This window comes from Eptatretus burgeri, chromosome 1, assembly GCF_056783735.1.
Source record: "Eptatretus burgeri isolate ZD-2024b chromosome 1, Ebu_testis_v1, whole genome shotgun sequence".
In the NCBI taxonomy this organism is placed as follows: domain Eukaryota; kingdom Metazoa; phylum Chordata; class Myxini; order Myxiniformes; family Myxinidae; genus Eptatretus; species Eptatretus burgeri.
This window is the reverse complement of record NC_140961.1, coordinates 113,519,221-113,542,568: the sequence shown is the minus strand read 5'-3', so window position 1 is coordinate 113,542,568 and position 23,348 is coordinate 113,519,221. Positions and strand designations below refer to the sequence as shown.

General features: G+C 46.5%; 1 protein-coding gene across 8 annotated transcripts in view; it reads left to right on the top strand.

The window, feature by feature from the left end:
• Positions 1 to 23,348, top strand: part of NUBPL (NUBP iron-sulfur cluster assembly factor, mitochondrial) — an 84,440-nt gene that overhangs the window by 42,931 nt on the left and 18,161 nt on the right. For 7 of the 8 annotated variants that reach the window (XM_085895440.1, XM_085895423.1, XM_085895471.1 and 4 more), the window contains 4 exons: positions 1,663 to 1,753; positions 5,823 to 5,862; positions 5,996 to 6,086; positions 10,338 to 10,431. In XM_085895440.1, the coding sequence (XP_085751566.1) occupies positions 1,663 to 1,753; positions 5,823 to 5,862; positions 5,996 to 6,086; positions 10,338 to 10,431 (316 nt within the window). The remainder of the gene's footprint in view (positions 1 to 1,662; positions 1,754 to 5,822; positions 5,863 to 5,995; positions 6,087 to 10,337; positions 10,432 to 23,348) is intronic. The other variant, XM_085895431.1, reaches the window with a different exon arrangement.

Sequence of the window (23,348 nt, the reverse complement as noted above, 5' to 3'; positions counted from 1 at the left end):
AACCCAACTCTCCCGACGACACTCTCCAAACAACTCCAAAACCCAACTCTTTTTAATTCGCCTTGCGCTTGCCTTATTATAGGCAGCAGGAGCAGCCAATATGCAAATTTTAGGATCAGAACGCGATTGGGGGCGGGGCCACGCCGCCCCCCCCCGGGTCGGGCAAAAATGGGCGAGAACCTCTCCTGATCCTAAAATTTGCATATACGGACTTCACATACACACGCTTGGAGGCGGGGCGAAGCCTCCCCGTGCTCGCCAATTGGACGGAGGAGAAGTTGGCGTTAAGCGTTTCTGATCCGAATTTTCCCCTCGGAAAGGCTGCCATTCGCGCTCGCGGCTCGGTGCGTTCGGCACCAATCGGCGAACGGGCCCGAGACAGCCCGACGTTCAGTGTTCACAGGTGGTGCGGGAATGGCCGTGGAAGCGATGATGTGGGATGAATTCGTGAAGGTAAAGGCGAAGGTGGTGGAGGGTCTTCTGTGGTGAGGGTTGGCATTGTGGTTGTTGTCTGCGGGTTGGAGCTTGGTTGTAGTTGGTGACGATGGCTGTTGTGGTGGTTAAGGTGGTTGTTGTGTGATGGCGGTTGAGACGTGGTTGGTTCAAAATAAGGACAGAAAAGAAAAAAAATGGCTAACTCAAAGCGTCGCCGCCCGGATGAATCGCATAAAGCCCATCTATACAACAGGTTTGGGCTAACTACACATGTACCTTTGAAGATATCTCACCTGAGGGCCCTTTATGGTGTAATGCGAATTTCCACAGCCGTAACAATATAATTCACACTACTGAATACAGGTGACTGCATCTGGCAGGACACAGTGAGTCCCAAGTGGCAACACGGGCATGGTAACAACAGTCCCTGGCTGCAGACCTGATCTGGCTGAGGGGGAGAGTGGGCATGGCCTGCTGTGTGGCTGTCTGGCTGCAGTGGTAAAGGCTCGCTTTGGGGAAACCCCGATGGTGTTCACCTGCAGTTTTGCCGTTTGCCCCGATTGTACAGCTCCTTTGGCATCTGTCCTCACGCCGTCTATGACACACTGTTTTGTGACGTCAGCCTCTACCTCAAGGTGTGATGCATTTATCCCCTCCCCGCTCTGCCACTGTTGGCTCTGCAGCTCAGTCTGGGGTGGGATGAATCCGACTCCGCCCCTTCATTCGCCCGTCATTGCTCATTCCTGCTGAAACTCGGTGTCTGATGGCCTGTCAGATCTTTTAAAAGGACATTTGAGACAGATTGCAAAGGGAAGGACCTTAAAAAGGATGTAAAGTGATGACGATTTTAGACATGTATAGGGGGGAGGAATACGGCATCTTTCTAAATATAAAATGACACATTTTATATCACAATTAAAATGATCTCACACTTATTCTATACATGCAATATTGGTAATGACTATCACTTCACTATGTAAAGTTCCCCTCTATAAGGCATTTCCACAACAACACTATTATTTTGTGATGTTTAATGATTTTTATGAATATTGTATTAAATGTATTGATTTTTAATATTCACTTATTTATTTATTTTTTATATTTTATTTAAGATTACATGGCTTGCGTTTGTATTTTGACATGCCAGAGTTTTTCCGCATGTTGTCGTAAATGGGAGTTCCTCCCATTTTCAGGTATTCCATTAAAGACTGTTCACATACTTTGCAGAAGGTATCTGTGGGACTTTTAGATGCAGACATTCATGGCCCATCCATTCCAATGTTGATGAACCTTTCGGGAACTCCAGAGGTAACAAAAGGTAAACTACTGGTTCTTCTTATTATTCATCAAAATTTTGGTGTGTGTTATCCCAGGATTTTGACACTTATTAATTATTAATTAATAGCAAGTGATGTTTCCTTGTGTACAAATGTACTACTCATTAGAAAAGCACAGTGAACTTTAAGCACACATCTTGAGGGACTTTGAAGCTGCATTTTCACATTCTGCTCCTACCTTGGTCTTAATGTTTTGTTTCCATAATCTGTTTGGTGACCATGCGATGAGCTATAAAGTGAAATTCTTGCAATAAATGCCTGCAAGAGTGAAGCAATAAGGTTTTTTTTGGTGTTCTAATGTTTAAAACGGCAGCGTGTTGTGCTTGTTACCCACTTTATGTTAAATATCCATTAGTAGACGTATCATAAGCTCTAAGACCTCATAATCATGTGTTCTTGAGGTTTCAGGGCAATGCTGTGGGAATGTGGAGGCAGATTTCTTGCTCTGTATGGTTTGATGGAAGAAGGACCCTTGCATTGTGCGAGTTGTGTGTCGATACATAACAGAGTAACTCGAAAGGCACTCGGTGGAGCGCATACCTCCACCAGGCTGAACAGTTTACATTTTGTATCCCCCTGATACGCCAGATCTGCATCCGCACCTTAAAGGGAAACCCAAATGCTAAGACCATCTCAATGCTAATCTATCCTTTGATACCCTACAAAATAGATATGATGTCGTTTTCCGATTTCCGAATTATAAAGGAGGTAAATTTGTGATGAAATGTCCAAATCATCTTCTTCAGATTAGCTGTGATGTCACACCCAGAAGTCGATTTCCAGATCTACCAAACTGTATACAGGTTACATTGCGGTATGATTTACTCAAACTGTGAATAATTTTCGATTTTCCACAAATATTCCAAGTCGATGCCTCTGGTGCTTTTATAGTAATACAAACAGAGATGGTTTCATGCTACACCAATGCCCGAAACACCCTAAGTTTGCCAGAAATTGAACGAGGTTTGTCCGAAATACCCAAGTGTGGATCAGGTCTACAAACTGTTTGCTTTTGTGCATGGAAAATGTTACAGAGAACTGTTATGAAGCAACAGAGATGGTTATATTGTTGCAGGTCCTGGCATTGGCCGCGAGCACTACCGCGAGATGGATCTGTAGCGTTGGCTTGACCGATCGCCCGGAATTCAGATCGTACTTCTTCGGAAAAGTACGGGTCCCTTTTTGGACCGTGAAGGGTCAATATTTCTACCACGTAGTACAGGGTTATTTCCCAAATCTTCAAAATACCTAGAGACCACGTGGTGATCTACCGAGTCTTCACACCCTTTACGGCACCCGTTCGGAATGAGCTGCTTAGCGTGTTCATTCCGTGTGCGACCCGAGCGGTTTGATCACCGAGTTCCGGCGGCCTGATTGTCCCGTTACAATGGCCACAGTCATGGCCTGCTAATTCCCCAGCACGCTACACGCTCAGTCAATGAAGGAATGGACGCGAACGAGCTGAAACATTGAACAAATGGGAGTTTATTTATAATGCAATAGGTGGGGAATGAGGGAAGCACGTAATGGCAGAGCTAAACCGAATATTAAGAGTTGCAATTTTATACAGCACAAGCACTTAAACAATTCACTACTTATTGACTGGCGCCACAAACACACATATGCACACACCCAAAAGAATCGGACCAAATGGTCTTTAATTGGACCTCCAGCCCGGAGGACAGTCGGGCTGAAGATCAGGGGAGCTGGCTACCTGGCCGCGAGCGCGCGGCTGGGCGTCCACTCCTTCCCGGAGCTCCGGTCACCGAAGGACGGACCATTGCAGCTGAACCCAGCTGAGGTGAGATGAGGTGATTGCCAAGCTCGTGATCATGCAGAGGAGGAGGACGAGGAGGACGACGACCAGGGCGGCGACCACTCATGACGACTGATCAACGACTACTGACCACGACTGACCAACGACTACTGGCGACCAGGACTGATGACGACAAGGACTGTGGAACATCACTCTCCTCAGACCAGCTGTCTGCGCTCTTATTCCCTCGTCCCCCACGGAGGGGGGGGGTGTCTCTGCCCTCCCCCCTTCTCCACACCGGACTGCCTTGTGCACAGAATCCCTCACCGCCCTGTCACTGGCCAGTTTTGGCGCGCATATATCTCGCCGTCGCTCTCATTGGCCAAAACGGGCGGCAAGCCCTTCCATTCGCCAGGTGGCGTGGTGACATCACCTGGACCGCCCCTCACAATCGGGGAAGTCTGATTGGCCGAGCGACGGTCACGTCACCCAATGCATCCCGATTGGCCGAGAGCCACCGCGATGCTCCTCCTTGAACTCCACCCTCGTACGTGATCGAACGCATCGGGATAATGGCGTCGGTCAGAGTGAGGTGAAGGTGTTGCTGGCGTTGATTGGGGGGGGGTGGGGGTAGAAATTAACGAAAATAAAACCTGACTATTAAAATAACTTCACAGCGCATGAACATTTATTTACCCATTAGATAAGGGACGGGAGCCATCTAAAAACACATACTTACCGATATAACTAAGCTATAGGAACCTGGATGTTGAGTGCGATAATTTTCCAAATCCGCAACAATATCTTGTGGTTATCTGCCACATTTGAGAGAGGATGCCATCCCCATGATTAAGCAGAAGAAACAGCTGTTAAGTCGGTTGAAACTATCTCTACTCAGCTACCAATACATGTACACAGGCGATTTGAGTGGTGAATCAAACACCTGTTGCCATTGCCCAGCAGTTTCCACGAGTACCTGAAAATAATTATCCATCATAAACACAAATCTCTACAAATCAAATGAAACGCCGTCTATTTATATTGGAGAGAAAGAATGTATGTATCATCATCTACTCCTTAAAGAGGATTTGACCTAGGACGCCAATACTTTCAGGGTAGCCCCCCCCATTCCCCCCTTCCACAATCCACTATCAACCTCCCCCTCCCACCAGGGAGACACATCAACACCTCACGGACCTGACGGTGGGACACGGTAATGACACAAATTGTGTCTGGTGAAAGTGTGAGGCAGCACGATCCCATAAGATACAAGACACCTTGTCAGTCTACGACAGTGGGACAAATCATTCGTTGCCCATTTTCTCCATGTTGTCCAAGTGTGCCTGGGCGATGATGGGTATTTCTGCTCAAGTAATATATAAACCGATTTATCAATTAATACAAAAATCTCTTCCTTATAAACCGATAATTGGATGGAAAATTAAACCCTACCGAGCTGAAGTGAACTTGTGACCAGCGTTTTTATCTTCATGAACACTTATCCCTTCTTCCTCTGAATCGCTCACACAAGGCTGAAAACTATTTGGTGCCACAATTCCCCTGAAAGCGTTTCCATCACTAATTTTGTTTCCAATCGTTTCTTCAAAATCCCACTGATAACTTTCAACATACAGAGAACCTTTAGAGATGCTAATGACAGTGGAATCAATATCTGAATCCAAGCTCAACATGCACTGTTTCTCCATCTAAACTACCGTTTGGATCAATGTGGCTTCAGGGTATGACGTCACTGGCGAAATCCAAAATCGACATTCTAGGGCTTTTTTCGACACTGTCGACAAAATCCCAAATGGCAAAAAAATTTCAATTTTTTTTTCCTTCAAATTAGACCCTCATTAATGATTGTCAATGGTTTTCAGTAAAAAAAAATTGTGTTTGGGTTACCCTTTAACCAAACATGGAATAGGCTTGTTCTTGTCACCTATCCAACTCATCCACCAAGTTTTGTCATAACTCAGCAAAATGGAATTAATTTGTCCACCAAGTTTTCTCTGAATCTGTCCACATTTTGAGATATCCTGCTCACAGACAGACAATCGGGGGTGAAGACATAACCTTCGCCCACCTCCGGTGGCGGAGCTAAAAAAATACCAAATTATAGTGTGTTATATGATCTCTGGGGACAAATGAGGAAAAGAAACCACCGACAAGTCCTCCCAATATCCCTGTATATATTTGTTTTCATTTTGTCATATCTTGGTTGTGTCATTGTCTATGATTCAAGACCTGGGCCATGAATGCAATATGATGTATTTCGTACTTTTTTTTTTCAGATAATTTATTGAGACCACTTATTAATTATGGAATTGCCTGGTGAGTAGTCAATACTTTGTTTGCATTTTATTGTATGTAAAGTACTGAATAACCACATTGTTTTTTTGATCATTATTTTTGCATTGATTCATGTCGAGTGAGGAGTTTATTAATGCTAAATCTATTTCCACAGTATGTCCATGGGATTTTTAATTGGCGGTTCCCAACCTGTGGTTTGGCGAGGATTGATGGTTATGTCTGCTTTGGAAAAAATGTTGAAGCAGGTACTGCATGATTAAATATTTATTTTGACAAGCTATCGGCATGTTAAAAAAAACAGACAATACATTCCGTTCCTTTGTACCTAAAGGCTAAACCTCATGAGAAGTTTTGAGAACCCTGTTGAGTCATGTGTTGTATGGGCATTCGGTAAATCCATCTGAAGTGGTGAATTTTGTTCACTGCACGAAATGAGTCAGAAGGAACTCATTGCCTTCACTGCACCAATTTCTTCCTTGGTAAATCTGAACTTCTCATGACCTACACTGCCTTTGTCTGGCGATTATTTGTACACTGCTAAACCACATGGGCAGGCACCCACTGCTTCACACCTCTCTCACTTGGATTGTGTTTAATTTAAAGGTTTGAAATAAAAAATTTTTACAGTTTCTAAGGCTCATGGAAGAGCTTTCAAGCACACAAATTACACACAAACATGCAGACAATATAGGACTTGACAACAGACAAACACAGCCATTGACCATAGGGGAAGTTACTTCCTGGAACACAGTTGCTTCTGTCAGCACCATCTGGTGGTGGTGGTGCTTTCCTCTCCACAGTCTGTGGGGAACTTTTCTGGAGAAGTTGCTGTCCCCATGGATGCCATTCACTGGAAAACAGCACATACATTTTTAAGTCTTTGGTACGACCCAGCCAGGATCAGAAATGAACCGCCAACCTGCCAGACTCAGAGCAGAATCTCTAACTACAATGTCACTGAGCTCTCATGTCAACATTATTGGAACCTCCTGTGATGAGGCAGAAACACAAGGTCTGTGGCTCTCACATCACAGACAAGTTGATGCACTCTTTTTTGATTTTTTTTTTCACTGCCTCTTCTCTAGTCTGCTTCCTTTTTCAGGCCCCCAACCCTCACCCACCTACCGCCACCCCACAACCACCCCTCTACCCCCACCAAGGCTCCTCCAGGATACACACATTCTTTCAGCAACCCCTTCCTTGTTAAGCTCCCAAAATCCAAACACTGCTAACCCCTATTCCTTTGTTCTACTTTTCTCCTGCTTGAGCAGCTGCATTGCTGAGGTGATACAATTCCACTCTTCCCTCAAGGTGGCATTACACTACTATCTCATGTCATCCTACACCTCTACCTCTGAAGTTTTCCACCCATATGAATTCCTCTCTCTCTTCTTCTCTCTCTCTCTTCTTCTCTTTCTCTCTTTCTCTCTTTCTCTCTTTCTCTCTTTCTCTCTGTCTCTCTGTCTCTCTGTCTCTTTCTTTCTTTTTCTCTCTCTTTCTCTCCCTCAGATTTTCTATTCACAAGTTAATTTTTCCCTCTCTTCTTTCCTTATTTCTTCCAACATTCATTCCAGTGATAATTGGTACATCCACCTAGGTTTGCACTTTATTTGTTACCCTTCTTCCCTCAGTCGTGTTACCTTCCTGCTCTTCCATGACTCTAGACTTTGGACACAATATATAAATAATTAGCTCGATTGAGATGGATTTAACTAAAATTCAAACCGCTGGCTATTTGGTACCTGAATGGAAGAGCAATGTCCTTGAAAAAAAAAATCCCTGTTTTGAACACAAAAATGGCTCAGATTAGGGATCATTGAATGAGAAAACCGCTGTGCTAACATGAATGTATGGAACAGACTATGGCACATGGAATAGCCATGTCTTTGGAAAACCAAGAACAACGCAGAGCAAATATTGTAAATGGTATTACTAAATGTTATATAGCCTATTACGAATGGTACAGGTGGGACTACATTCCACGAGGTTAAGGAATTCACTTTTGGCCTAACCACGAGGCAATCCTAAACATAATGAGATTCAACATTTGACATTTATACAAACCGAACAAACAGGACTGTGTACTTCAATGGCAATGCAAATCGCCACATGCATGCCACAAACCGAATAACAAGGACCTTTGATGCAGGAGGAGGCCCCTCAGCCCATCATGCCTGCACTACACCAACATCAGACCAAACACATCCATCTCAGGCCACAGCACAATCCCAATAGGGGGAGAGGGGGGGGTGGGGGTACCATTTATGCAAACAGTAATACTTTAACCAAAAGTTTTAATATTCATTCCCAACTCTACACAATTGTCCAATGAGAGGTGTCATTTCGTAAAAGCGTTCATCACGAACACGGAAGCTATGTAGCATCAAAAGTGCATTTTGCTGAAGATTATGATGATAATTGCCCCTTACATTGTTGCATGGCCATTTCTGATTCAAGCAGTAAATTGATTCAATCCAGTGCCAAAAGCTACACCACATTCAGGAAATGTTCAACCTGATTGGGAGAGTTGAACAAATGGGGTTAAGAGTAAGCTTTCCATATCTGCAGACAACACCAAGCTTAGAGGTATGCTTGAGAGCAGAGAAGTGATCAGACACAGGACAGTGTCATGTTTTCATAGATTGGGCTACAGTAAAGAAGAGGAGAGTTAGTATGGTAGCAAGGCAGGAGTCTTTCATTCAGAGTAGTAAATGCATGGAATAGTCTTCCTGAACAGGTAGTGACAACAGAAACAGTAGTTTAAAATTTAGTTAGATAGGTATCTCGAAGAAGTGGAGCTATGGGGATACTGTACTTCAATATTGTCATGATTGTGCAGGCTTGATGGGCCTAATATCCTGCATTGACGTTCCTTGTACATCCTTGTATAACCCATTAATCTGCCTTCAGATAATCTCACAAAACTGTAAATGTGTGCACACAGTTGTCTGAACTCAAACAACAAGATTGTTTGCAATGCCTTGGGCACAAATATAGCTGTCCAAGAATGACAGTCAGGAAGCTTTGCAATTGTTATTCTCATCAAGACATTTTTGTTTTATACAAATATGTAAAATAATTTTGGATGCTCAGTTTGTTAAAGCAACCGATACTTTTGGCCATCATATTGCATTTCTCTCTTAAGATCGAAAGGCATTGCCTTTGTGGTGATGCTGATCTTCCACAGCACTTCAAGAAACTTTCTCAGTCTTGCCTCATGGCTTTGTCATTATATGAAGAATCACAAAGGCACAAATATCAGGACTACTACAACTACCAACATGAATAGCATCCATGAAAAAATGGAATTATGTCATTTGTGATTGTACATGTCCAAGTGTTGGGAGACTATTATAATGAGAGGCTACAAGTACAGCTTAGCTGTCCCTAAAGAAAGTGGTTAAGCTGACATTTGTCCATCAGGAGAATGTTCCATTTCTAGTCATAAGAGGAAAAAATTGTTCATATCTCAGATCGGGAAGAAAAGGGAGGCTAAAGAAGTTGGAGGGGAATTGGGGATGAAGGAAATGGATTTGGGATTAAAGTATAGGACCACTGTACCTGTAGCTTATCTGGGCCCTGGCCTAATGCTGCAACCCAAGTTTGGTAGCATTCTGACCGATGGGTCTGGTTTTGAAGGAATTTACGTGATTTTCCAAATAATTGTGACTAAGTTGGGCATTTTGACCTACTTAAAGTCACATGACTGGAGCAAGCTTTGCAATCCCCATTCCCAGCGAAGAGGGGAACGTCCCTGCCAAGATTCAGCCGGATCGGCTCAGCAGTTTGGCCAGAGAAGTCGAAATAGGAGATGGACAGATGGACGGTACGATGCACGATGACAATACCTTATTTGGAATTCCAATTCCAGATAAGCTAATAATAGTGATGTGTACAGTATGAGATGATGAGGGTCGTGGAAATTTCGAAGTTGGCCCCTTAGGATATACAAAGTCTCACATATACACAATGGAACCAATATTGAGGTGAGAAATTGTTTTGCGATTGTGTTGCACTGCTTTGCCATCTTGAGTATGGCGGGTCACATGTGCAAGTGCTGCAAGTTGTAGAAATGTCACATGTGACTCCCTCTATTGGGAACACTTGCTCTTCATCGCCATCTGTTTACTTGCACAGATGAGCGAAGATTCCCCGATTTCCAGTCTCAGTACGACATGCCTCCACCATAGACCCCATTTACCTTTTCCGTGGACAATTGCAGACTTCCACTGAAAATCAATTTGGAAGGGTTTGTTAAACGAAACACATGACACAACATGCTATCAACAGCAGTTGCAAAAATACTGTAAAATAAATTAATGACAATGATAAGCTTAATTTATTGTGATTTTTTTTTTCCTTTGCAACAACATGGTGTGTGTGTGTGTGTGTGTGTGTGTGTGTGTGTGTGTGTGTGTGTGTGTGTGTGTGTGTGTGTGTGTGTGTGTGTGTGTGTGTGTGTGTGTGTGTGTGTGTGTGTGCTCGCTGGTTTGTAGGTTAGCTGGGGTCCTTTGGACTACTTACTCGTAGATCTACCACCTGGCACAGGTGATGTTCACCTTTCATTGTGTCAGCATGTCCCACTTTCAGGTATGATTTTCAAGAACCTATTTTACATCCTGTCATTTTTATTGTTGCAGCTTTGGAAGTTCCCGCGACCCTTTTGTGCATACATACTCTATAATTATTATGTAATCGACTATCCCATGTCACCTTCTAATATTATTTCATGACTGCTAATCTTGAATCCGTTGCATTGTTTAATTGCCTGTCATTTTGCATTGCTCTTTACCAAGTGAAATGAATCAAAGTTATGAAATAGATTAAATAAGAGGGGTAGTCAAAAAGTATTTCCTCCCCTTTGAAAATCTTTCTGAACCTAACACGTGAATTATTTTCCAAGGCCATCAGGAAGCTGACCCACTGCTGGGAAAATAGTTGGGAATTGCATTGAAAAGGACTAAGAGCTAGTTTTTCTGGTGAACGACCATGCCTTCATTGTTTTGGGGGTTTTTTTTGGAAGGGGGAGAATGGTGGGGAATTTTTCAACTACCGGTGTATGTCTGTCAGTGTTTTGTCTTGCTTATTTGTCTGTTATTTGTCTGTAGCACTTGTATGCTTGTTCCTATCTCTTCTGTCAGTTTCTACCTCAGTAATAAGAGCTAAGAGAAAACTATGTGCTCTCTGCAAGGCTGACCCAAGCATACAGTCCACATTTCATTGCAAATTTATTCGTAAAAAATTTGCATCTAATAAACAGACAAAAACTTCATATCTTATTACGGGTGTAAAAGATTGATAATATGGTTACCTCTTGCACAGAAGGTGGACGGAGGTTATGTTTTCACCCTTGTTTGTCTGTCTGTGGTCTGTGTTGTTTGTTTGTCTGTGAGCAGGATATCTCAAAAAAAATTAAAAAATAGCGCTTTCCTTGTGCAGGCCTTCTTGGGTTGCTTGATGCAGCTTCTTCGGCGAGAGGAGGATGGGAGGTGTCAATTATTTATATAATCTTAGCCATCTGGGTTTAATTGATTTGATGAGAGCAGATTGGCTATTCCTTCCATTCACTTGTGAGAGATGTGGGTGGGTCGATATATGTATATGTATATGTATATGTATATGTATATGTATATGTATATGTATATGTATATATATATATATATATATATATATATATATATATATATATATATATATATATATATATATTGTTGCGAATTCGCGCCCGCCGGCGTGCGAACGGCCACGTAACTCGAATCGCGGCACGTCGCCCACCGGACGGACAATTCTGTCGTGACCCTCTCGGACCAATGCTGGGAGCTAGTCATGGGTGGGCCTTTCGACCTCACCACAATCGTGCCAATCGGCCACCCGCGTAGGATGGGGTTGTTCGCCAAACTCGACCTACCTAATTACCCACGCGGATGGTAAACCGGGCGATCGTACCTCGCCACAGGTCGACTCCGGACACGAGCCGCTTGGGCGGCCCGTTCCGTACTATCGGGATAACCGAGCGGTGTTATCATCGACCTGGACGGTTCAGATCAATTACCAGGATGTTGCACCCACTACGAACCCTTTACGTGAAGCAGGATGGAGAGTCAATTAAAAGGAAGGAGATGAAGCGAAACGAGCACAGTTCAACATGCAATCACTTTATTACGCGGCACACGGAAAGCATGTATATACAGCCATACAGAATCAAAATGCACATTAAGCAAATGTAAGAGTTAAAAACCGACTACGCGCACACACGGCAACACTTATACAGTTTTACGTTACAGATGGCACCAACACACATTTACACAAAAGCAAAGGAAAGAAGCCACCCTCACAGACAAGGTGGCAGACAGGCCCGTAGGCCAAATGTGCGCGTGACCTGGAGGAGCGGCAAGACCGGGGAGGTCTTACCCGCGTCCTCGTGACGCCTTGGCGGGCAAGCCGCAAATGTGGCCGGGCCGCTGTGGCCCGACTCCATGCCCCTTGGCGGGTTTCGTTGGCACGACGTTTGGGGTGGGGTGGGAACGGGGCCCCCTTTTGCACTATCTCAGCACGGGGGAAAGGGGGAATTGTTGATGCCCTGGGGGAGGGGAGTGGCTGGCTGGCTTGGGTCCCGCGACGAGATGAGCGATCCCCCACACCGCAACCTCGTCGCCGACCGCCGTCCTTCTTGCCTCGGACCCGAGCTCCCTTGCTTGCAGTTCCACCGCGTTCACTCCCCTCAACTCCGCCAATGCAACGCTCCTTGTCCCCAAGATCAACCTCTCGACGACACTCTTCAAACAACTCCACAACCCAACTCTCCTCAATTCGCTTTGCGCTCGCCTTTTTATAGGCGGCAGGCGCAGCCAATATGCAAATTTTAGGATCAGAACGCGATTGGAGGCGGGGCCACGCCCCCCCCCCCCGGGTCAGCCATTGCTCAGCCAAAAATGGGCGTGAACCTCTCCTGATCCTAAAATTAGCATATACGGACTTCACATACACACGCTTGGAGGCGGGGCCAAACCGCCCCGCACTCACCAATTGGACGGAGGAGAAGTGGGCGTGAAGAATTTCTGATCCAAATTTCCCCTCGGAAAGGCTGCTATTCACGCTCGCGGCTCGGTGCGTTTGGCACCAATCGCCGAACGGGCCCGAGACAGCCCGACGTTCAGTGTTCACAGGTGGTGCGGTTTTTGGTTGTGAACGAGAGAGGCGAAGGTGATGGAGGGTTTTCGGTGGTGGTTTGATGCTTATGGTGCCGTTTGGGAATGGCGGTGAAGCGGTGTTTGCGGGATGGAGTTGTGAAGGTAAGGGTAGTGGCTGTTTGCGTTGTTGCCGGCTTTATGGTCGAAAATAACAATAGAGAAAGAAAAAATGGCTAACTCAAAGCGTCGCAGCCCGGATGAATCACATAAATTCCCTCTATACAGCGGGTTTGGGCGAACTACACATGTACCAATTAAGATATCTCACCTGAGGGTCCTTTTATGGTGTAATGCGAATTTCCACAGCCGTAACACTACCCCGTCCCCTTTTTACAGACTCGTCCTGAGTCGTCAAATTCTCGTGTGCCATCATGTGTAGTTCTCCACTAGTACGTTTTACCTTCGGATCCCTGAGTGCGACATTCATGGCATTCGTGTCCCCAAAATAAATAACCTGAGGGCTGAGTAACTAACTAAAGAAACCCACTCACATGGACGACTGAAATAAAATTGCCGGCGCCAAGACATACATGCCGGGGGCGCACTCATATTTGCAGTACAAATTTTACACAAAACCATGGCCCAGGATCAATGGACTCTGCAAAGAGAAAAGCAGTTAGCAGAGAGCCAGGCTGCTCGCATGCAGTCTCTGGCTCACGCAATGCAGGTGACGGAACGTGGCCGGCTGCTCACACGCAGTCCAAGGCCTCCCCCTTTTAAATGGGCGCAGTGAACAATGGCGCATGGGCTGCGCAAATGCAGTCTCCTGGTGCGGCTGCCTACAGGGCAATCCCTGCAGTACGCGCGACGATCTGACGCAGCAACCAAACACAAGCAACTGAGTGTATTGATGGATGGATGGATTAATTTGGTGCACGGGCTGCTTGTGCAGTCCCGTGTTGCAGCTGCCATCACGGCAGTCCCTGCAAATCGCACGGCGATCCTGGCGCACATGGCATTAAACAGGGTGGGGGGGGGGGGAAATCAAAACCGAATGGGGCTGGTGGACATGGGCAGTGGGCATGGCATGGCAAAGGTAGCAGGCAAACACAGCCTGCAGAACAAGGCCATTGCAGGCAAACACAGCCGGTGGACGATCCGACCAGCACAGGCCTTGAAGCAACAGCTGCAGCCGATCCGGCCGGTACAGGCCTCGCAGCAAAACCAACAGGCAGCAAATGAAGTAGGCCGGCACCTTGCCTTGAGATGGAGATTGGTGGAGGGAGTGCGATGGTGCTGGCCACTCAAAAGGCGGGCTCGGACCTACCTGTTTCCCTCCCACCTATCGCCTTTGCCTGTCACTGTACCTTCCCACTCCCTTAATTTGTAAAACCCAATTTAGTCCCAATTAATTAATTATTATTTTTTTTTACTTCCCCCTATAAATCGTCCCCTAACCCCCTTTATCTTCCTTGTTCGGCTAACCTATCGTCCCCTAGCCTACTCCCAACCCCTACGTTCCCTTCTTGGAGGGGAATGAGGGAGGGCTCGCATCCTGTGCCGAGGCCCAACTCAAGCCTCAGGATGGCCTCCCCAGACTTCAGCGATCTAACCCAAAGTGTGTCCAGCGGCCCACAACGTGAGCGAAGGGATGGATGGTGCAGAGGGGTACACTTCCTAATCTAACCTAACCATTAACTCTTAAACTACCCCGGGGCTTTCAACAAGCGCCTCTCGCTTAAACTATTGGTTCTAACAACCCAGATTCCCGTCGCCTGTGTTTGTGTCCTCACAATTTCGGGCCTCGCCCCCCAATTTTCTTCCCGTGGCCTCACACAGTCTCATGGCTGGGATGCGTGGCACCCTTGGCAGGCACGATTCTCCGACGATGGCACCCCCGGGCACTACACTGCCTCTGAGCCTACCAGCTCCCTAAACACCGGGGAGTGCCCTCCCTGGCGACTCCCCTGAAATGCTCACGTGGCAGGCTCGCTTCCCGGGCCCCTTTCTGAGGGTCACCCATGCCCACAACACTGCCCACGTGGCGAACGGGGCCCCGGGCCCCGCATCATGCGGGCGCACCCATGCCCACTACGCTATCCCAGCCCCCCATGGCCCCTTGGCCTAACGCGGCCGACTCGCCTGGTGCCCGGGGTACCCACTCAGCGATACTCACCTTTCGCAGCCACGCTCCCAGCCCATCAAAAGGGCTCCTGCACTCCTCCTAAATGGGTTCGAGCCTACATTCCCACCAACAGCAAAACAACCTCCATTTTGTCAATTTAACTAACCCACTAACTCACTTTACACTGACCCTGGGGTCCCTTGGGCGGGAGTCATTCCTCCCCCCAAGCACTCATCGCACCATGCATTCCACATTCGCTCCACTCACACAGACCTGCTGGCCTCACTCACTCACCAAGTACATTTTCCACTCTTTTCAACTCTCACACATCGCCAAACCCTGCCATCCTGCTGACGACATCCCCTAACTAACTCGTGCTCCCACGTCATCCCTTAAACTATAGCACGTTCCATTTAACACTATGTAGCTGAACTACGTCCCCTCTACACATTCAAAGTCTGTCTTTGTCCTCAAATCCAAAAATCACTTTCCCAACCTAAATCTCATCTAAATCCCTCTACCTAATCCATTCCACGGGCCCCATGAGGACTTACCCCTGCCCCATGGAGCCGGTCTAACTAACTCTAACGCATCCCCCTAGCTAGTTGTATCCTGTGCCCAGGCAGGGGGGTCTTCCACTCCATGCCCGGGAATCCTGTTCACCCGAAAGCGAGGCTTGCTTTTTCCTTTTTTTTTTCCTCGCGCATCACCAGCCTGGCAACTCGCAACCTGCGCACCAGCGCGGCAATCCGCAGCCGCGCTCCTTTGGCATGACGTCATGGCAGCCGTTTGCGTCCCTTGTCCCTCTTGGATGGTACCATCTGCCAGGGATTCACCCTCCTGCCATATTCCAACCACACACGCAGCCATGACGTCACCCGGCGCATAAAAAAACACAAGCCTCGTGTCTCGAGGGGTTCCCCACGCGAACACATGTGCTCTGCCCGTTGGAGCTTCACACACGCCCGCGTGGAGAACCCGTCCAGTCCAAATCCGTAATCCTGCCTAACTTTTGTCCGTCTCGGGATCGGCAACATTCACCGCGCTCGTTTCCGGACCGGGCTTTACTTCCGCAAGCGAGCACTTGGCGGCCTCGTGCGTTGCAAAGCACGGACCTCGCGCTCGCTGCTGGGTGAACCTGGCGCGATCCCCAATACGGCTACGGCCTCTACCCGGCCCCTGTCTCTCTGTCACCGTCTCCGTCGCCATTCAACCCACGCACACCTGCGTGTTACGACGCTCACAATCCACTCCATCACACTCATGCCGGGAGACGCAGCTGCATGTTCGCGCATGCCCACCGTCATCTCCCTTGCATACCGCTCTCTCACACACACGGTCTCCCTTGCACTCGGCCGCTCACTCACGCATGCCATTCCCTTGCACACGTGGTTCCATTCACACATGGCCGTTCACCCGCACCCGTGGCTCCTTCCACACATGGTTCCTCATCCACACATGGCGTGCTGTGAGGCACGCACTTCGGCACACTCGCCACCACACCACTCACACCGGGTCGCTCACACCTTGCACCACACACACCGGGACAATCACACTGGGGATTCGTGTCCCCACAAGGGGTTCCGGGGCCTCTATACCCCCCAAGCTCGGCGTGCACCTGTTCGCAGCATTCCTCCCCTCGACCTCGCAAAGCACGACCGAACCCACCTGTTCATGATCAGCTTCAAGGGAGCATCCTCCCTCCCCTCGTTCCTGGAGGAGGCCATCCAGCTGCTTGCACCGGGTCACCAAACAGTCCGCCAGCTCGCCCCCATTAAGCCTCGCTAACTCTGTGTGTGTGTGTGTGTGTGTGTGTGTGTGTGTGTGTGTGTGTGTGTGTGTGTGTGTGTGTGTGTGTGTGTGTGTGTGTGTGTGTGTGTGTGTGTCTGTGTGTGTGTGTGTGTGTGTGCGTGTGCTCGTCACTAACCCCGTCCGATTCACCCTCTATCTCCCGTGTGTGTGTGTGTGACAATATATGTATGTGTGTGTGTGTGTGTGTGTATATGTATATATATATATATATATATATATATATATATATATATATATATATATATATATATATATATATATATATATATATATATATATATATATATATATATATATATATATATATATGTATATACAGTGGAGAGAACAAGTATTTGATACACTGCCGATTTTGCAGGTTTTCCCACTTACAAAGCACGGAGAGGTCTGTAATTTTTATCATAGGTACACTTCAACTGTGAAAGACGGAATCTAAAACAAAAATCCTGAACATCACATTGTATGATTTTTAAATAATTAATTCGCATTTTATTGCATGAAATAAGTATTTGATACATCAGAAAAGCAGAACTCAACATTTGGTCCAGAAACCTTTGTTTGCAATTACAGAGATCAGACGTTTCCTGTAGTTCTTAACCAGGTTTGCACAGACTGCAGCAGGGATTTTGGCCCACTCCTCCATACAGATCTTCTCCAGATCCTTCAGGTTTCGGGGCTGTCGCTGGGCAACACAAACTTTCAGCTCCCTCCAAAGATTTTCTATTGGGTTCAGGTCTGGAGACTGGCTAGGCCACTCCAGGACCTTGAGATGCTTCTTACGGAGCCACTCCTTAGTTGCCCTGGCTGTGTGTTTCGGGTCGTTGTCATGCTGGAAGACCCAGCCACGCCCCATCTTCAATGCTCTTGTTGAGGGAAGGAGGTTGTTGGCCAAGATCTCGCGATACATGGCCCCATCCATCCTCCCCTCAATACGGTGCAGTCGTCCTGTCCCCTTTGCAGAAAAGCATCCCCAAAGAATGATGTTTCCACCTCCATGCTTCACGGTTGGGATGGTGTTCTTGGGGTTGTACTCATCCTTCTTCTTCCTCCAAACACGGTGAGTGGAGTTTAAACCAAACAGCTCTATTTTGGTCTCATCAGACCACATGACCTTCTCCTATTCCTCCTCTGGATCATCCAGATGGTCATTGGCAAACTTCAGACGGACCTGGAGATGCGCTGGCTTGAGCAGAGGGACCTTGCGTTCGCTGCAGGATTTTAATCCATGACGGCATAGTGTGTTACTTATGGTTTTCTTTGATACTGTGGTCCCAGCTCTCTTCAGGTCATTGACCAGGTCCTGCCGTGTAGTTCTGGGCTGATCCCTTACCTTTCTCATGATCAGTGAGGCTCCACGAGGTGAGATCTTGCATGGAGCCACAGACCTAGGGAGATTGACTGTTATCTTGAACTTCTTCCATTTTCTAATAATTGCGCCAACAGTTGTTGCCTTCTCACCAAGCTGATTGCCTATTGTCCTGTAGCCCATCCCAGCCTTGTGCAAGTCTACAATTTTGTCCCTGATGTCCTTAGACAGCTCTCTAGTCTTGCCCATTGTGGAGAGGTTGGAATCTGATTGATTGAGTGTGGACAGCTGTCTTTTTTGCAGATAACGAGTTCAAACAGGTGCAGTTAATACAGGTAATGAGTGCAGAATGGGAGGGCTTCTTAAAGACAAAACTGACCGGTCTGTGAGAGCCGGAATTCTTACTGGTTGGAAGGCGATCAAATACTTATTTCATGCGATAAAATGCAAATTAATTATTTAAAAATCATACAATGTGATTTTCAGGATTTTTGTTTTAGATTCCACCTTTCACGGTTGAAGTGTACCAATGATAAAAATTACAGACCTCTACGTGCTTTGTTTGTGGGAAAACCTGCAAAATCGGCAGTGTATCAAATACTTGTTCTCCCCACTGTATATATCTATTGTCGCGATCCCGTCTGTTTAATACCTTCCAGCACGGAATACTGACGTTACTGTCCGAGCTTCAAGCAGTCCACGTGTGGACAAAGAGAACAACAACACACACCACTGTGTTTCAAATCGGCCTCCAGGGGTAGGCACTATATTTTATTGGCTCGATCTCAAAAATGGCTGGTAATAGAATGAAATACACAGCACAAGAACTGCCAGAACTCTTGGCAACAATAGAGTTCCAAAAACAGGTTGTACAACTCACAACTCCGCTCGACAATAGCCAGGAATAACGATAACACTCGTCCCGATTTAACTTATTCCTTTTAGACGGAGCTATTAATGATCAGCACGACTGTGCTGTCTAGAGTCTTGAAAATCACTTTTAAAACATGCGATTTTGGAGCGCTCGATATATTTTTCCACTCGCGATCTTAGAGCCACGTCTGATGCCAGCATTGGCGCCCCAGCTCTGATGCGGTCTGCCCACCACGTGCCGACTAGCCAATCAATCCCTGGGAGCCTGAAAAAGGTCACGTGACGTGGTGGGTGGGACACTAAATTTGGTGAGAACATCGTTTTTCTCACTGTATATACAAAAAGATTTTTCTAACCACTGTCTGACTGACTCATATTAAAGATCGGTATCTTCATAGTGATGTTATGTAGAAAGCTGAAATTTTGTGCGCCAATGAACATCGAAGCTGGTACACCAGGAACAATCATCGGACAACATCCAGAAATGAAAATATAAATAGATGAAAAAACATAAATGAAAAAAAATATGAAAATAATGCAGCTGTGTGATCTTAGATCATGGGGAAGGAAGGTAATTCTGTTTGCTGATGGACATCGAAGCTGATACTCCTGGAAAAAATCACAGAACCATCGAAAAACATCCTTAAATGAAAATAGAAATCGATGAAAAAAAAAAATGACAATAAATAAATGAATAATAAAATGCAGGTGAGCAACCCATGACATTGGGGAAGAACGGTTCATATGCTTTCACAATGTGTAACCATACCCCACTAGTAACATACACGCATCTAGTCTATGAAGCTCGTTCTATCCACTGACTGACTGAATGACTCCTCCTGCAGTTGAGTTATTCGTTTTTAGGAGGTTGGTGGCATGATTTGCCCTCTGGCCACCGTAAAGCCCTTCACTCCACAAAACACGAGATAAACGAAAAGAAAATTGAAAACCTATTCCAAGGGAATACCTCCTGTGCTCCTGCCCTTCGAAGGGCAGCTCACCGGATGACGGGATAAGGGAAAGCCTTCAGGATTCCCATTCCTTGATGATAGGAGGAAAAGCACAAGGTAAACTTCCTGGGTCAGATTGCGGTGGTGTGTGTCGGAGTGGTGCTGAGGTGTCGTCCACCAAACAGCGGTCTCCTCTGGTTAACGTGATGTGGTCCCTTTGGGTGGGTGCCTGGAATGTCTTATCCCTAAGAGAGGACGATCACCTGTCTCTGTTATCATCTGAGCTCAAGCGTTTCAACTTCGGTATTGCAGAACTCTCTGAGGTTCGGAGACCGGATAGTGGAGAGATCATGGGAGATGGTTACACCTACGATTGGTCTGGTCGCTGTGATGGTTACAATGACCAGAGAATTGCTGTAATTGTGTCCAATAAGCTGGCTCCAATGACAATTTAGGTAACACCGGTCAACGAGCATGAGGAGACTAAGAATTCGTCACTCCATGGGTGTTGTTTGCCTGGTCTCTGAATGTGCTTCGATTGAGGAGAGTGATCTCACCGTGAAGGACGCATTCTATTCCACGCTCGAGTCTGTGTTTGATCAATGTCCCAGGTGAGATAATCTTCGAGTCTTGGGGGATTTCCATGCATCGACTGGCACTGATAGGGATGGTTATGAGACATGTGTTGATCCCCATGGGTCTGGAACTGTGAACCAGAATAGCACTAAGTTCCTTCAATTTACAAGAAGTCACGGAGTTAGGGTGGCTGGTTCATGGTTTCATCGCCCACAGGCTCATTGCTAGACTAGGTATTCCAACAGTGGTGGTGTGACAAAGGAGACTGACCATGTGCTTGTTGATGGTCGCTGGAGGATGATCCAAAATCCAGGCTCTACTGGAGTGCTCAGTCCTTCAATACCGACTGCAGGCTTGTAGCAACTCTGACATTGCAGCTTCTTAAATCTGGGACAATGGTACCATCCCAGCCTAGGCTGGATGTTGGCAAGCAGAAGGATGAGAGGTTGCTGAGGAGTTTGCGAATAGGCTGAGTGGAGATTTGGGGGGGTCTGCGTGCTTTGGGGAATCCTGAAAAGTTGTGGAGTGCCTTCAATACCACCTTCCATGATGTTGCTGGTGGATGTCTTGGAACTCACTGAAGGGGGGAGAAGAATTTTGGCTCTCCAGGGACACTGGATACGATTGACCAGAGTCGCAGGGCCAGGCTTAATGGCAGAGCTGAGGCATAAAACTATGTGCGCTGAGGGTGGACCAGGAGGCCTATGTGCGAGGGGGTAGAGCATCACCTGTGGTCAAGTGATTCTCGTCCTGCTTACAGGGGAATTCATGCATTTCCTTCCTCCAAGCCCATCTCGCGGTGTACTGCAGTTATAGCGGAGGGTGGTGGGCTCTTGACAAAGGAGTCTTCTTGACAGAAGGCCCGCTGGGCCGGTAACTTTGAGCAGCTGTACCAGGTTGACTCACCAGCTGTTCAGTTGCATGGCAGGGGTGTTACTATACGTATTGCTGACCCTCCAATCAACTGTGATCCACCTTTTTCTGGAAACAGGCTGTGATGAACCAGGTGAAATGGGGTAAAGCTTGTGGGATCTGTGGCGTCCATGCTGAACTTCTCAAGGCTGGTGGAAATGCTAGTCATGTTGTCGCATGCAGTTCTGTGCTCTGCCTGGAACACAGGCATCAGCCCAACTGACTGGATGAGGGGCCTTGTTGTCCCTCTCTGGAAAGGGAAGGGTGATCGCACGGACTGAAAGAACTAATGAAGGGTGATGCTGCTCTCGGTGACGGGCAAGGTCTTTGCTCAAATAATTATTGATTGGGTTTGCCACCATCTGCTTGAGGACCAGCGCCCAAAACGGTCAGGCTTTACATCAAAGAGGGCAATGATTGACCATATCCTTGCCCTTCTGGTCCTCACCGTGTTCACTGAGTTCACTGCTGGCTGTGAGCCAGAGTTCAATAGACATCTGGGTTGGGACTGAGGAGTCATGGATTCATTGGATCATGGGGTGTGACGCTGTAGATACCTGTGCAGGAGGACAAAGTCCAAGTCTTCAGGTCCTTTGTGCTTCCAGTCTTGCTCTATGGATGTGAGACTTTGACTGAGGGAGCTGATTTGAGGGAGCTGAGTGGGAGAATTAATTTCTTTGGTACCAGTTCTCTCCGGAGAATCCTTGGCTTTCGCTTGTCGGACTTTGTGTCCAACAAGCGGTTGCTGAGAAAGACTCAAATGAGATTTGTTACTTGCATAGTCTGTGAGCGTTAGCTTTGGCTGTATGGATATGTGGCTCGTTTTCCTGATGCTGATCCTGCTCACCAGATTCTCTCAGTGAGGGAGCCTCACGAGTGGAGGAGGTTAATGGGCCGACCACGTTCCTCGTGGTTGCAGCAGGTTGATCAGTCTGCTGGGTATCCTTGTCTCGTGTTTAATTGTTAAGTAAGGCAAAGTGATAAGCATCTGCTCTTTGTCTGTTTTTCTATCAATGCCTGATTAATTCTTTATTTGCCTGTGATTATTTTGCTTGATTTGAATTAACTTATTTTCACCACAAAGAAATAAAAAGTTATTTTTATTTATTTCTTCCTTGTTGACGTTCCAACCTGTCCATGCTTGTCCTTTCCTTCCATTGATCCAGCATTGTCCAAACCCAGATGGACTGGGAGGTAATTACCAAACCAATTGACCTGTCGTAGTCGGCACGCACCAGCCGTTAAACGCTCGGCCGCTATAATTAGGATCTAAGCAAGATAGGATTGGTATTTTGCCGAGGGCACGCTCCACGTTCAGGAAGCCACGTGACCTCTAGTTAAACGGAAAAATTAGACTGTGGACACTGGAACTCGTGGTTAACTCATTGGCGTTCGTGGTTCTAAAGTAACCCACCGTATCACGAAGTTAATTGTGAGCTGTGGCCCCAAGTCCGGCTCTTCCGAGGACAAACGGGGATTAACCCTCTCATAATGCACCCGGCACCCATGGCCGTAATTATATTTATATATATATATATATATATATATATATATATATATATATATATATATATATATATATATATATATATATATATATATATATATATATATATTTGCGGATTTGGAAAGCTATCGCTCTCAACATTCAGGTCCTTTAGCTCAGTTATATCGGTAAGTACATGTTGCCAGTTAGGGTCCCGACCCTAGTCTAATGGGTAATTTAATGTTCCTGCGCTGTGAAGTTGTTTTAAATAGTCAGGTTTTCTTTTAGTTTATTTTAACACCACTGACTACACCGCTGACATCACCGCCGACCAAAC